Source organism: Anastrepha ludens, chromosome 5, assembly GCF_028408465.1.
Source record: "Anastrepha ludens isolate Willacy chromosome 5, idAnaLude1.1, whole genome shotgun sequence".
NCBI lineage: Eukaryota > Metazoa > Arthropoda > Insecta > Diptera > Tephritidae > Anastrepha > Anastrepha ludens.
Window position 1 is genome coordinate 81,532,060 of NC_071501.1, and position 15,852 is coordinate 81,547,911.

The 15,852-nt window shown below is 41.0% G+C and overlaps 2 protein-coding genes across 7 annotated transcripts in view; both read left to right on the forward strand.

Moving 5' to 3' along the window:
• The first annotated feature begins 3,794 nt into the window (after nt 1-3,794).
• LOC128862771 (mucin-5AC) overlaps nt 3,795-15,852 on the forward strand; it is a 40,203-nt gene continuing 28,145 nt past the window's right edge. For 2 of the 6 annotated variants that reach the window (XM_054101493.1, XM_054101498.1), the window contains exons 1-3: nt 3,795-4,405; nt 7,864-8,060; nt 12,787-13,456. In XM_054101493.1, the coding sequence (XP_053957468.1) occupies nt 4,028-4,405; nt 7,864-8,060; nt 12,787-13,456 (1,245 nt within the window). In that variant the 5' untranslated portion in view covers nt 3,795-4,027. The remainder of the gene's footprint in view (nt 4,406-7,863; nt 8,061-12,786; nt 13,457-15,852) is intronic. The other 4 variants (XM_054101496.1, XM_054101497.1, XM_054101495.1 and 1 more) reach the window with 3 other exon arrangements.
• Nucleotides 8,067-12,780, forward strand: LOC128862772 (mucin-2-like). Its single transcript, XM_054101499.1, has one exon. It carries the CDS (start codon nt 8,542-8,544, stop codon nt 11,572-11,574), a length of 3,033 nt encoding a protein of 1,010 aa, XP_053957474.1. The 5' UTR covers nt 8,067-8,541; the 3' UTR covers nt 11,575-12,780.

Consider the following 15,852-nt stretch of genomic DNA (forward strand, 5'->3'; position numbering starts at 1 on the left):
ATTTAGCATTCGAAGATGCGCTAAGTTCAATCGAAAGAAAAAATCACACACTATAACCCATAACAGAATACCTCAATAGCTGCAGAAAAAAATTGGGTTAAAAAATGCACCTGCAATAACTTCCCTGTTGCTTCGTAAATAAGCAAATATTCTATTCTAACGTTCAGCGAGTTTACGGTACCAAGAGGCGGATGACAGGAATATCTCCTCCTATGCAGGTCCTGCTCTTATTTATAGTGTACGTCTGATGTGGTTCCTCAAATGATTTTTTATGAGGACCTTTTTCATGGCAGAAATACATTTGGAGGTTTGCCATTGCCTGCCGAGGGGCGACCGCTATTAGAAAAATATTTTTCTTAATTTTGGTGTTTCACGGAGATTCGAACCGACGTTCTCCGAATTCCGAATGGTAGTCACGCGCCAATCCATTCGGCTTTGGCAGCCGCAACTTACTCACGGGTGACATACTTCTCTGAAAAACCATCTGTGCTTCGGAGGCGACATAAAATTCTAAGATCATACTTTTTGTCATACATCTTAACTTCCGTCTATCGCGACATCCTTTATTCGTTCTCGAGTTTTCCGAACCATAGATAGCCTTGTAGTTTGATGAATATATCTAATACTTTAGTGCACTGAAGCGGCCTATTCGGGGAGTACCCCTGCCTCATTCGGGTATCTAGAATTGACTATCTCGGGAATGTGCATGTATGCTCTCAGTGAAAAAGCGAAATACTATGCTCAGCAAGCAGTTCCTGTTGGGATGCAACCTTAGGAACCACCCTTACCAACACTTGTTGGAGATTGAAGCATCTTAAAGGCACATGAGGAGACATCTCCATTACTCGACTGACGAGAACCCTCACCATACTTGACAATCACTGAGTCTCTCAATACACCGGCAGACCATAAATAACATTCGTCGAAAGCCCCTCACTACTTTTATGAACTCTCGCTCCCGGAATGCCGTCGTCAGCGTCTTACCGCCATTTATTGCAAACGAAGATCCTCAGCTGCACCGTCAGACCCTCGTTACTTTAGCCCAATTACGTGTCGGATACTGTAGCAGGTTAAACTCCTCCAGAGTCGACCGTTCGGAGTCGGCTTGAAACTGTAGGTCTCTTCATATGTGGAACAACATCAAGACGCACACCACAAATAGGAGGAGGAGCTCGGCCAAACACCCAAAAAGGGTGTACGCGCCAATTATGTATGTGTATATGAAGGCACCACGTACGGGTCCTCTTAAGCCGACTCACCTAGCATCCCTTTCACTTTGGGCCAACCCCGTCGAAACAGCACGTTTGCTGGGCCTAATGTTAGATGACATGGATGATAACGACTGACAATTTTTGTGTTAGAACCTAGTGCCATAGGCTATCATGTTTCGGGCAACCAAAGAAGTAATTCAATCTTTTCCCTCATTGAACGTTTAGTCCTGATAGCAAAGATCCTATTCTCGTCCAGCCTGGCGATGAAATCCTCAAGCATGATTTTTATGAACCTTCCCTAAGTGTGCTCTAAGTGCTTCACCCATTATTTAGTGCGCTTTAAGCGCTTATAGGAGCGATCTTTGGTGGCGCCGTGCTTCTCTTCCCTTGGACGTGGGCATAAATGTTGGTGGTGATGTTGATACGGATTGTAGCGAGGCCCACGTTCGTCGGAGTAAACGAAGATACATGCTGTTGAAGTCTCCCTCCCACCACAAATATATGATATTATTGAATTTCTTCACTTCTACACGCGAGTTGAGTAGTCGTCGTAAGCCCTATAGTCTACTTACCATTTCTCATTCTCCACGTCCTCTTTGCGAGGAAACCAACCACGCATGTAAGAAGGTTTTCTCTAATCATAGTATGCAAAACGTTGCGTGGGGTCGTCAATGAAAGACCCGTACCGGAGCTTTGTTTAGTTTTTCATTAGAAGTTGGTCTTCCAAGCCAAACATGCATCCAGCGCTTTGAAATGTTTCATTTAAAGACGGGAGCTTCTTTCCCTGAGACATATCGCCTCTGTTAACCGCATGACTGTTAGTTGCGTCACTTGGGATGGGATCTTGCTCCTATTGACCGCTGGACACACGAACACATCCCTAACCTTGCTACGTGGTTACGACGAAGACAGGGAGGATTAGTGGATTACTTCCTCTCTCTCATGCTAAGCGGACACGACTGTTTCCAGTGTTATCTGCATAGGTTTAGTCTCCCTGCTGCACCAAACTGTTCAGCCTACCCAGAAGAGTTTAAAAACGCTCAACACTTACTTTTCTACTGTCCCAGGTTCGCAAGAGAACGTGAAGAGTTAGCCACGATCTTTGGAAGACAGCCAAGTGACACAAATTTAAGTGGCAATATGTCCAACTCAAAACATTGCTGGAATGCTAAATGCTAGTTTGTCAAGCAAGTGTTGTGTACGCTACGCATGCAGGGTGAAGAAAGGCGAACAAGAGGGCGGTTTCAGCAGCGGCAGCTAGAGCCAGATAATATCAACGCCCTGGGCCATGTCTGATCACAACCGAGCTTGAAAACAACTGCTGAATTAAACAAGAGATAGTGTACCAAAGGAGATTGATTCAGATGTGCCGACGACAATTACAGACGCTTGAGTTAACGACTCATACGCAAACAAGATGGTATCGCACATGACAGTGTCGCACCCTTTCGAAGCTCTCTCTGCTTCATAACGAAAGTAATGTAGACTATCAGCGACGTATACCCCCACGCGTCATAGGTAGAGAGGCTGGACGCAGGTGGTTGATGGACACAACCACGGCTCCCCCCTCGGTGTAGTGCAAATGCGGTGCTGGGGTGGAGGTCAGCCAAAGAGAGAAGGTTTGTTTTAGTGTGCTCATGCCCCCTTTCCCAAGACAAAAATAAATGGTGGAAGTACCCTGCGGACACTGGTGAGCGCTTAACGGAAATACGTCGGAGCGGCTCCAACAATGTTTGACTTCTCACTCAGCTCACTCCCAAAGTGATATTTGAGTATTACGCACAGAATATTTGCGCGAAGTCAAAGGTTATGAGCTGCCTAAATCGTAAGTGAAAGATTCTTTGCTGAAAACTTATAGAGGAACTGCAATCAACTCCGAAGCATCTTTTTATTTTTTTGTTTTCGGTTGCTCTGCTGCTTAATTAGTTTGTTAAAACTCGAGCAAGAGCAAAAGCTTACAGCGAATTCAACTATCGCTGTTTTATATTCGTGGCCGTAGCATTGCAGTCATGGTTGCCTCGCATGTCAACGCCAACGTTGCCAGCCAATTGAAAAAAGTTAACTATGTTTGAACGGCGAACGCCAATAGTTAATGTTGACCTTTTCAACAACTGGAGTGCACCGATGAAATAGACAATGACATGTGAACATACACTAACCTCTTTAACATATTTTCACACACACACACACACACTGGGCATGGAATTTTGTATTTAAATACTAATATGGAGCTCGCATCTTCCATCAAGATGCACGACAAATAAGCATAAAAACACAACAAAAAATTAATTTATTACTGCGTCTACCATAAATGGATTGTTGTTCGCTGCACTTTGTATGAAGGTCAAGCTGCGCATTAACGGCTTAAGCTTTTGATTTGTTGGCGACAAACTGTAAACTGCCACTACGCTACTCTGCTACTCCATTTCAGAAAATGAATTACAATTAGCATTAAATCAATTAAAGACGTACTGCACTCATAAAAAGTATTTATATTCTTAAACATATGTACATATTTTCATGTGTCGTTTTATTGCTTTTGTTTATCGAAAACTTACAACAATCATTGTGCTAACAATTTGCGCCCACTCTCTTCCATTTCAGCTACCAGTGTGCTGGCGCAGTCGCAGCAGAAACGTTCATCGCGCATCACCAGCTCGCGCAGCTTCGGCACCAATGTCAAAGCGTCCGCCTCGAATGGTGTTAATTTCGATTGCCCCGAAGAGTTTGGCTACTATCCACATCCAACCGATTGCACACAGTACTATGTGTGTGTGTTTGGTGGCGCATTGCTCGAGAGCTGCACCGGCGGTTTGATGTACTCGCATGAGCTACAAACCTGTGATTGGCCACGAAATGTGGGTTGCGAAGTTGTGGACAGCAGCGCAGCAGCCATAGGCAGCACTGGCAGCGGTAGCACACGCTCGGGTAAGCAACACTCACAGCAGCAACAACAGCAGCAGCAGCAGTCAATTAACAGTCAGCATGTGCCAAGTCGCATACGGTTCGGTTCGGCCTTCAGCAGTGCGGCGGGGACTACACCGGCACCCAAGGCGACAGTGCCACCACAGTATCATCGTCAGCCGCCGCAGGTCATACAGGCGCAGGTGCAGTCGTTGCCACAGCATGCGGGTACGGTGATTGGAACGCGTGGACAGCCTAAGCCATTCGATACACAGGAGGATATTGCTAAGGTGAGTGGCTTAGAGTAATTTCGTGGGTAAAGTAATTAAGTTTAATTTTGACAAATTAACAAATTTATTGTTATTATTTATTAACTTTTATATGCAATACTAAAATTAAGTGGAAACGTTACGAATATCAGCTGCAAGGGTCTGTTAATAAATTTGTTTTTAACTTAGTAGCCTAAAACCTGGCTGATGGTACTCCATATAATCCAATAGCCCCAGTAATAAACTTAAAAAAATTACTTATATAAGTGAAAGTAATCATATTTTGCTCTAAATTTTATATCATTAGCTGCAGTAAAAAAAAATATAAAAAAATTTTTAAGTAACAAAATTTTCGTAGAAGTTGATCATTAGAAATTAGAAATTATGTAAGTAACGATATTTTGCTGGACATTTGTACTAGCAGCCAAATTCCATTGCACAATTTCGTTGATCCTAAACTTCGCAGCATCATTATCTGTGATACTACTTTTAAAAATCCACAAACCCCAAAATTTTCGGTAGTTAAAGAACATAGCGATCGGTTTAGTGTCTTCTTGGAGAGTACATTTCATAGTATTTCAAAACTCGTTGACTGTTATGTTATTAAACATCATATTATTTCAAAAATTTAATAACAAAAACATGCATATATACATAGAACATTTTCAAAAATTTGCATTTTTCTAAAATTTTAGCCTTTATAAAGGTTCATATGTTGTAGCTGAATGGTAGATTAGAAAGCAGGTCTACTACTTTCTGAATTAAAAATTGGGTGACAACGCTCATATTCTCATGGTTAATTGAAATCAGTAATTATTAATAATTTTCGAATTGAAAATTAGGGGGCAACGCTACATAAAAACCTTTTTAACTTAAAGTTGTTCTCACTCTGTTGAAAACTTTTTGTTTGACCACCTCTTTCGAAAGTTTAATTTTATTTTATTTTATGTTAAATTTTGTAATACATTTTTATTTTACGTGGCAACGTCACTCGAAAATTTTTTTGACAAAATCTTTTTAAGCACCTCTCAATTGACTTATATAAGTTAGTAGTTATTTGAAATTGATTTAAACTATATTTTCGAATTGAAAATTAGGTGGCAACGCTATACAAAATAATTGTTTCCCCCCTATTTCTTTTGAAAACTTTTCGTTTGAAACCCATTTTGTAATGTTTAATTTTATTTTATGTTAAATTTTGTAATTGAATTCTATTTTACGTGTCAACGTGATTTTAAGTTCCGCATTTAAGATTAGGTAGCAACCCCACTTTTTATTAAAATCTTATATTACTAAAATCTTTATACTTTTATATTTTTACTAAAAATCTTTTTAAGCTCCTCTCATCTGATTTATAATGAATTCAAATTTATTTATTATTATTTTCAAATTTAAAATTAGGTGGCATCGCCTTCCAAAAATATTTTTGATAAAATCTTTTTAATAACCTATTTTAAATAACTCAGTAATATATTAAAATTTATTTACAGCTTTATTTTCGAGTTGAAAATTAGGTGGCAATGCCATACAAAATCATTTTTAAACTAAAATTTTCCATTTTCTTTTGAAAACTTTTTGTTTGGAAATCATTTTCTAATACTTAATTTTATTTTATGTTAAATTTTGTAATTAAATTCTATTTACGTGGCAACGCCACTCGAAAATATTTTTAATAAAATCTTTTTAAGCCCCTCTCATCGGATTTAAATGACTCAGAATTAATTAGAACTGATTTTAAGTATCGAATTGAAAATTAGGTGGCAACGCCATACAAAATCATCTTTAAACTAAAATGTTCCATTTTCTTTTGAAAACTTTTAGTTTGATAATCATTTTCTAATATTTAATTTTATTTTATGTTACATTTCATAATTAAATATATTGTTGCTAAAATCTTTTTAAGCCCCTGTAGTCTGATTTATATAACTCTTTAGTTAATGTCCATTGATTTTAAGATTTATTTTCGAATTGCAAATTAGGTGGCAACACCATACAAAATCATTTTCAAACTAATATTTTCCATTTTCTTTTGAAACCTTTTCGTTTAATAACCATTTCCTTATGATTCATTTTATTTTGTGCTAAATTTTGTAATTAAATTATATTTTACATGGCAACGCCACTTGAAAAAAAAATTTTCATAAATTGTTTTTTTAAAGCACTTCTCGTCTGACTTATATAACTTAGTAATGAATTCAAATTTATTTTAAGCTTTATTTTCGAATTGAAAATTAGGTGGCAACGACATTTTTACTAAAACCGTATGTTACTAATTAAAATCTTTATACTTTAACATTTTTGTTAAAATACTTTTAAGCACCTCGCTTGAACAATTTTCGTTTAATAACCATTTTCTTATACTTAATTTTATTTTTTGTTAAATTTTGTAATTAAATTCTATTTTATGTGGTAACGCCACTCGAAAAAAGTTTTTGATAAAATCTTTTTGTTAAAGCACCACTCGTCTGATTTATAAAACTCATTAGTTAATTTAAATTGATTTTAAGCTTTATTTTCGAATTGAACATAAGGTGGCAACACCAAATAAAACTATTTTTAAAATTTAAGTTTTTCTCTTTCATTTGAACACTTTTCGTTTGATTATGGTCGTTTTTTTTCTAATATTAAATTTTATGTTATGTTAAATTCCATTTTATGTGGCAACACCATTTTTCATATATCAAATATTTTAAATTTAACATTTTGTTAAACACTTCTCGTGTGCACCCTTTATATTAGCATTTAATTTGGCTTGGTTTAAAAATCTATTTTTGCAATAAAAATTAAAAAAATGCTTTTGAATTTCGTGAAACTAAAGTTTTTTCCAAATTATATATTGAAGCTTAGCCTCCCATTTGACGTGGCAACGTCAGCTGAAAATATTTTTTAAACATTTTTTTTCAAAAACTCCTGTCTGATATCTCTATCTTAGTATTTTAGTACTGAGTCGTTTATTGTACCATTATTGTAATAAAAACAAGGTGGCAACACTATGAATAATATGTTTTTTGGAATAAGGTTGACTTAAGTGCGTGGATATCAATTGTTGTCATATTTATTTATATTTTTATTAAATTAATATTTTTGAATTAAAAAGGGGTGGCAACGCTCTGCTAAAAACATTATTTTTTGCTTAAGTTGTTTGCCTGATACCAACAGGCTTCCAAATAAAGTAAAAATATTAAAATCAGTTGTGAAGTCATGCGCTTTTCAAAAAATGTTTAGTACACATCGCGCCGCTGCTGGAAGAACGTCGTAAATAAAAAAATCAAAATCTCGACAAAATAAATGCTTCAAAACTTTGAATTTGCTATACCACCCTTAATAAAAGTAACGATACATTTACATCTGCTTATTATTTCTGCAGGCTTATCAAAAGAATTTGTTTCGGATTATCTTGCAGCAGATAAGCGATGTGTAGAATTTTGCCTTATTTTTAATTATAATTAACGTATTTTTTTTTTGTTTTATTCATGCAGCTTTACGCCGACGCGCATGATTCACTGCCTCCCGTCGAAGAGGAGGAGAGCGACCGTCAGCAGCGCGTCTATCGTGGCCAACCGAGCACCGTCAGCCAGGTGCAGCGCGATCGTGACGGCATCATACATCAGGCCAGCATCAATGCCATACCGAATCATGGTAAAATCGGTTCCTACACCTTTGGCTCTCAATTTAGGTAAGTGGTCGTTGTAGGCTCCTTAACAGCCGCTTCTGCTTCTTAGCTGAACTAAACTGTACTGAACTGAATTCATCTGTCATTCAATTTAATGCGCTTTTTTATTCAAATTTAATGCTTAATCAATCTTCTTTCAATTGCTATTTTCAAATTAATCGAACATTCGAAACTACTCAAAAATCAATTTACATAATCGCAAATGAAATTTTCTCAACTCATAACTGCATTTACTATTGCACTACGACTCTGAACTCGACGAAATGATAAACGTTAAACGCTTTCGCACCTATGACCTAAAAAATTATTGGAAAATGACTGCAAAATAATACCGCTAACTTGTGACAAATGAAGTCGAAACCACATAGACCTCAACTTAAGCAACAACGATCTTGATATCGATAATTTAGTTGAAGCAAACGATTTGAGTAATATTGACTGGGAAGTGTATGGAGTGTTGAACAGAGACTTGGGCAGCGAACAGATGGCGCATAAACGCGTCAAACGGGACTTGAGTTATCAAAACAATGACAACACCAAAATCGTATACAACATCGGTGAGATTTTAAAGACTGATAAAAACCCAAAGACATTAGGCGAACCACGCGCACTGGAGTATAATACTGGCGAAATTTTAAAGACTGAGGCACACCAAAGGACGCTAGAAAGACCAAAGATCGTTGCATACCTAAACGCTGACGAAAAACAACTGGAAACATTGAAGGGTATGAGACCACTTGAGCATCTTGACGAAGTCAAATACGCGCAATCCAAAGTAGACAACAAACCCGAACAAGACTTTCCGCACAACGAAGACGCGGCTGTCGAAAACTCAAGTGCCGAGCAGGCACAAACAGTTTTGGAATCTGAAGAAAATATGCAAGACTCTGTGATGGAAATTGTAACGAAGATCTTGGAAGAACTAAGAGGCAGCGCAGAGCCTATCGAGAAAAATGGTGCCGAACAGGAATTGATGCAAGCAAATGGTACGTCCGCTGAGGCCGCCACCAGCAGCAAACTCATTAATGAGGTCAACACTCACGACGACACCAATGCAACCACTGTAGGTCAAATACCTGACTCAGCTGCAGATCCTATTTTGGAGACGCTTAACAATATTGCTGCGCTACTCGATATGGACTACGATACCGATGCAAATGACACGACAGCCGCGCAATCGCGCCAACGTGGCACACGCCAATTGCGTCAATATTTCAACGGACGTGCGCGCTATGAAATACAAAATGTGCCCGGCACACATTATCGCTCCCTTGATGCTGGGCCCTATCAACAGCAACAATCGAGTTATAGCTTTGGCCAATACAATCCATATTTATCGCCACCAACAACCTCGGCCAACTACAACCAACTGAGTCCGGGGTATCAAGTGTTTCCCCAGCAGCAGCAGCAGCAGCGTCTGCAGTCATTTGGTGGCCATAAGCAGAAATTCAACTATATGGCAGCATTGAATCCGCCACCGCCACCGCCTCCACAAGCATTGATTGAAGATGACTTCCGCCCTATGGCGGCGAATTATTATCGCACCACCACCACGCTGCGACCCTCAACTTCACCCAAGCGTCCGAATCTCTTTAATAATCCCGAATTGATACCTTACATTTTGCAGTCACTGCGCGAGTACCAGGAGCAGCGCAAGAAGTTGCAGCGAGAGAACTACCAATACTTTCACTTAGAGAATCAGTCAACAGCGGTTGCAGATGGTAACGGTGGAGCGTTGCAAACTACCACGGTGCCACAAACGTCATACTACCAGACAACCAAGACGCCATTTAAGAGCACATCCAACTCCCATTTCGCTCAGTTCAGCACAATGGGTGGCTTCTACAACAACCAGCCCAGTAGTCAGCAGCAAGCGGAGTTAAATGATTACAAGTCCACCGCAAAGTATCCCTCCAAACTGGTCTCGCAATATAGCATAGTTGACAATTATATACCCACTACGACTGAGGGAAACTATTTCAAGTACAATGTTTTGGCCAACCAAAAAAATAAGAGCTACTACAGCACAAGTAAGCCCTCAATTCACGAAAGCGTTTTCCAATCGGGTCCAACCGTAACCAGATACACGACAACGCCACCACCCACGTCGAATATTGACATAGTCTCAGCACCCAACTTAACACCTTTCTACCCCACAACGACAACTAAACTGCCAAAATACAATGCATTCTCGAGGTATCCTCCCGAAATGCTTACCTTCGCAAACAATTCAGCACAAATGCCGGAATCCTATCAGGTTTTCAGCAAGGTGCATACCACAACTATCTCACCGCAGTTGAAGCCTTCCAGACCCAACAGCTCAACACTTAGCAGCACGCACACACCTCAGTCCTCCCGTAAGCCCGCTTTGACTTTGCAATTCAACATGCCCGAGTTCGTTGCAAGTCTGCAATCGTCCGATTTGACTAATATGAATCCGCAAGTGGTGAATATGATCAAATATTTTAAGCAGCTAAATACGCCACACGCAGGACGTAAGCCAGTCGGCACGAGTGTCAAAACAAATCAGGGCACTAATCCCGTGGAACAGTACGAAGAGCAAATCGAAGCTACAACCGAGCAGAACCGGCAGCGACCAACGGTGGCGCCAACGAAGCGTCCGGTGAAGGGTTACGAAGACTTTCTCAAGAGCATACCGAATCAAGCGCACAGATTCAATGCACACAGCATACAACAGGGTAAACCATTTACAAGCACCACCAGCACGGCGGTACCCGATTACTATGATGAATACGAAGAAGAAGAGGAGCCGCTAGGTACCGACACCGATGATGATATAATGCCACCCTCGCAAATGCCACCTTATATGCCTATGTCGGAGACCATGGCACCACCACGGTCACAATTTATGCCACCTACACCCACGACAGTGGTCAGCAACCAGCCCGCGAAATCCAATTTCCAGACGGGCTTCTTTGAGGCGACCACCACACGTGGCCCGTTTGCTAACGTGCAATTCCAACAATTCTATCAAACACCAACGAACAATCAGGGTACGAAGCAAAATAATCAGATACCCTCGTTCATAAACTTCCCCAGCGACATATTCCAAGAGATCAAGCAACGTCTGCCACCAAAACCGCAATTGGGTTCGACTGCACCGACTTTGACAAACAATTTGAACAATATACGCATGACGACCGTTAGGACGACAACGACGCACACACCACATACAACAACAACAACTCCCGCGACAACCAGCACAATGGCAGAAACAACAGCAACAACGCAGCGCATGCGCTACACGGTGCGTCCGAATCGCCACCGCGGTCAGAGTAAGTGGCAAACCAGCGGCGGCAGCAACAAAGAGCTGAACAACGTTGTGCAGGGTAGCAACAGCAACAATAACGGCAGCAAAAGCAACAAAACTGATTTTGGTACGCAAAGTTTTCGTAAGCGGCCCGCAGCCACGCCGGCGTCCTCAGCATTGGGTTCGCTGCAATTGAACGTTAACATGCACTTGGACGCCGCCGACAATGGACAAAGGTATACTTGAAGAGAATCAACAACAAAATGTATGAGTATACATATAAACACAATTTTGCTGCGGTTGAGAAATGTGCGCTTGTTGCGTGCGCAATTATGTTGTTGTGTCCTTGAAGCCACAGCAACGCTAGACAGGTTGACAAACAAATTCATAGCCACTACAGTGGCAAAGGTCGCATTTGAGCATTTGAGGGCGAAGAGTGCAACAAATATGTATGAATGTGACAAACCGGCAAGCTAAACACTAAGACTCCAGCGGGGAGTCTGCCTGTTTGGCACTGCAAGGCTCATAAATTGTTGCTACTTTCCCCAGTATCGCTCCCAGCGACAAAGCAAGACATACGCGCACACTCAACCAACACTCTACCGAATGTAAATCTGTAAATAACTGTTTATACATATTTGTACCTACATACTTACTTACTCAATTACTTGCGGTGCAACGTACGGTGTCGCCCAAACAATGAACGTTTTACCTACATACATACTTTACTACATTTTACTACTAAATGTCACTAATACCTACCAAATGTACATACAAACGGTTTTACGGTGCTCTTGTAACAGTACAATTTTTAAAAGAGTAAAAAGAAAAAGAGTCTCGAAAAATCCAAACCGTTCAACTTGACTAAATTTGGACCCAAACGTAAAAATTCCATACCGACTCTGTTCTCACCTCAGTGCCTGCACTCATCCTTTCCCCTTTGCTGTAAATCTTTCAAATCTCTCTATTACCTATACTCGTATATACTCACTTTGCATGCTCCACAAATAGGTATAAATATATGCGCCCGCCTCCTCTCTCTCTCTCACAAGCACCGACACACACTCACACCATCTCTCATACTCCGTTCATCGATTAACCCAGCTGTGCAGCTCTCCACTTGTTCTTAGTCGTTATTTTATAGCTAATCCGAAAATAATCGATTTCTTTTCGTTCTCATATTCTCTTTTGTAAATATACTTACATATATACTTACTTATACTATATATTATGCCATCCTCATTGGTCTACTTACACAACAAAAACTACTCAATTATTACATAACATCGTTTTGTATTTGTAAATATTTATATATTAATAATAAACCGCTAATTCATCAATCTACAAAACAAAAACAAACACAAATTCACGGTGTACAATCAACAATCAATCAAAACAAAACAAACTAAAAAAAAAATCAACAAAAAAAAACAAAAATATGCATCACACTCATCGCAGACCCGAATCATCATCGCCATCATCACCACAATCGCAACCGCCGGCCAGTCATTATGTACAGCAACAACGTCAGCCGACTGGCGTGATTGTGGAGGCGATACCATCCATACAAAATCAAAATCTCAATCACAATCAGAATCAGAATTTGCAAAATCGTAATTATTATAACACATCGGCATTATTAAATCATGCGGGCTATGAGTCACAAGCAAACATACACCACCAACATCAATTGCATCAACAGCAACAGGCTGAACAGCAACAGCAAATTGCGTTGCAACATCAACAGCAACAGCAGCAACAACAACAGCAGCAACAGCAACAAGCACCGCAACAATCCAACCAGGAGCAAAGCTCCTATGAACAATATTATTCAGTTTATGATGATGATCTTGATTTGTATAGGGATATAGAATATCAGCAACAGCAGGAGCAACAGCAGCAGCAGCAACAGCAACAACAACAGCAGCCACAGCAACAATATCAGCCACAGCAGCCTTTGCGCCAACAACCCGTCCAACAATCGACCTATCGGCCATTGGAGATTCTGACAACACCAGCGCCTCAGGCACCCTTACGAGAGACTTATAAGCAACAAGAGAAGCCTGCGTACAACGATCAACAATCATTGATTTATAATACAGACTACGACGAGGATCTGATTGCACAGGTGAGTGAAATAAAAACATTTACTGCATATACATAGTAATATTTTTCGATCAAATTAGTAAAAGAAAATAAAAATTTAAGCTATATGTCTATGTGTCTAGAGGTGACACACACATTGTATACCGGTCCACTGCCTCATTTATCTCTTCCAAGAAAGCCGCTTGCACCCGATTCACTATCTTCCTTTAAACTTGACCTGCAATATGAGTTGTAGTAGCTCATAGTTCGGATTATATCGAATAAAAAAGAGAGCCTCTCATCCGAGGCTCCGTTTTGTTATTCATTGGGAAAGAATTTTGACGTGGTATGTCCCAAACCCAGCGTACAACCAGATGTCGTGAGTTGATTCGCCTTCTCACCTTGGCTCGCTCTCAAACGGATGTTTGGGAGCTGCACAGAGTATACTTGGGCGAAGCGCGGCAGTTGGAGCAGCTTGAACTGTATGCTGAAGAATCGACCTGACCACTACCAAGTGAATGGTAATCAGGTATTCTCCCCACACACGGAACCATCTTTCTCCTCTTCTTGATTGGCGCGAAAACCACTTACACGATTTTGACCGAGTTTAACAAAGCGCGCCACTCATTTCTTTCTCGTGCTAACCGGCGCCAGTTGAAGACACCAAGTGAAGCCAAGTCCTTCTCCACCTAATCTTTCCAATGCTGACGAGACCACCAGCGGTACTGCCTCGAATACTTTCAAGGCCGAAGCGTAGCCATTGTATCCATTTGGACGACATGGCTCAGCCAACGTAGACACTGAATTTTTATTCACTGCGCTAGGTCTATTTTGTCGAAAAGCTCATACAGCTCATCGTTCCATCGACTGCGATGCACCAACGTGCAAAGGTCAAAAAATCTTCCGCTGAATCTTTCTCTCAAACACTCCAAGCGATGCCTCATCGGATATTTTCACCGTTCAAGCTTCTGCGCCATACGCTAGGACGCTAGGATGACAGGACGTATTTCGTTTTGTACTCGTTTACCACCAGACCCATTCGCTTTGCCTCTTTATCCAGTGTGAAGAAGGCAGAACTGACAGCGCGGTTGTTAAAGCCGATGATGTCAATATCAATGTGTCTGAGCGATTAAGTTCTGCGGCTCATACGATCCTCTCCAACAACAGGTTAAAGAAGTCACACGACAGCGAGTCACCCTGTCTGAAACCTTGTTTGGTACCAAACGGCTCGGAGAGATCCTTCCCAATTCTGACGATGCTGCAAGTATTGAGCAACGTCATCTTACATAGCCGTATTAGTTTTGCGGGAATACCAAATTCAGTCATCGCGGCATACGGATAACTGCTTTTCGTACTGTCGAATGCAGCTTTGAAATTGACGAAAAGATGGTGTGTGTCGATTCTCCTTTCATGGGTATTTTCCAAGATTTGGCGTATTGTGAATATTTGGTCGATGGTAGACTTTCCAGGTCTGAAGCCACACTGATAAAGTCCAATCAGTTGGTTGACGGTGGGCTTCAGCCTTTCACACAATACGCTCGCTAGAACCTTATATAGGCGATATTTAGAAGACTAATCCTGCGGTATTTCGCACAGATTGCAGTATCATGCTTCTTGTGGACTGGGCAGAGCACACTTAAATTCCAATCGTCAGGCATCCGACCATATTTTGCTTAGGAGCTGATGCATGCACCTTACCAGCTCCTCGCTGCCGTGTTTGAATAGCTCAGCCGGCAGTCCGTCGGCGCACGCGGCTTTGTTGCTCTTTAGACGCGTTATCGCTATTCTCACCTCGTCATGGTCGGGCAGGGGAATGACAGCCCCGTCGTCAACGATTGGGATATCGGGATCTTCACATTCTCTGCGACATGCGCAGTTGTCACAATTTAACAGGTTTGAGAAGTGTTGCATCCATAATTCAAGCACGCTCTGGATGCCAATCATCAGATCGCCGTCTTTGGTCTTACAGGAAAACGCCTCGGTTTTGAAAACTTCTGTAAGTCGCCGAATTTTCTGGTAGAAAGTTGCGCCCGTTCGCAGCGTGGCTCTATAGGCAGCATCTTTTCTTTCTGCGGCAGCTTGACATTCCTCGTCGTATCAACTGTTTTTTCGGACTCGCCGTAATCCGATTTCTTCTTTGGCGGCGAGAAATGTTGTTCCATTACTCGTGCATGCCGGTTTGTTGGGCAGTATTCTCTGAGAGCAGGAGTGAGAGTCGAGTGGTGAATCTTCTGGTTGTCTGTTGTGATTGCAGCTTTTCGATGTTGAACATTCTTTGCGTAGGTAGATGTACGTTTTTTGCTGCACAGTGGCGTGTGCGCAGTTTGGCTGCAACAGGGTAATGATCCGAGTCGATGTTGGGTCCTCGGATCGTGGGTCCATCTAAAACACTAGAAGCGCGTCTTCCATCTATCGCAGCATGATCGATCTGGTTTCGCG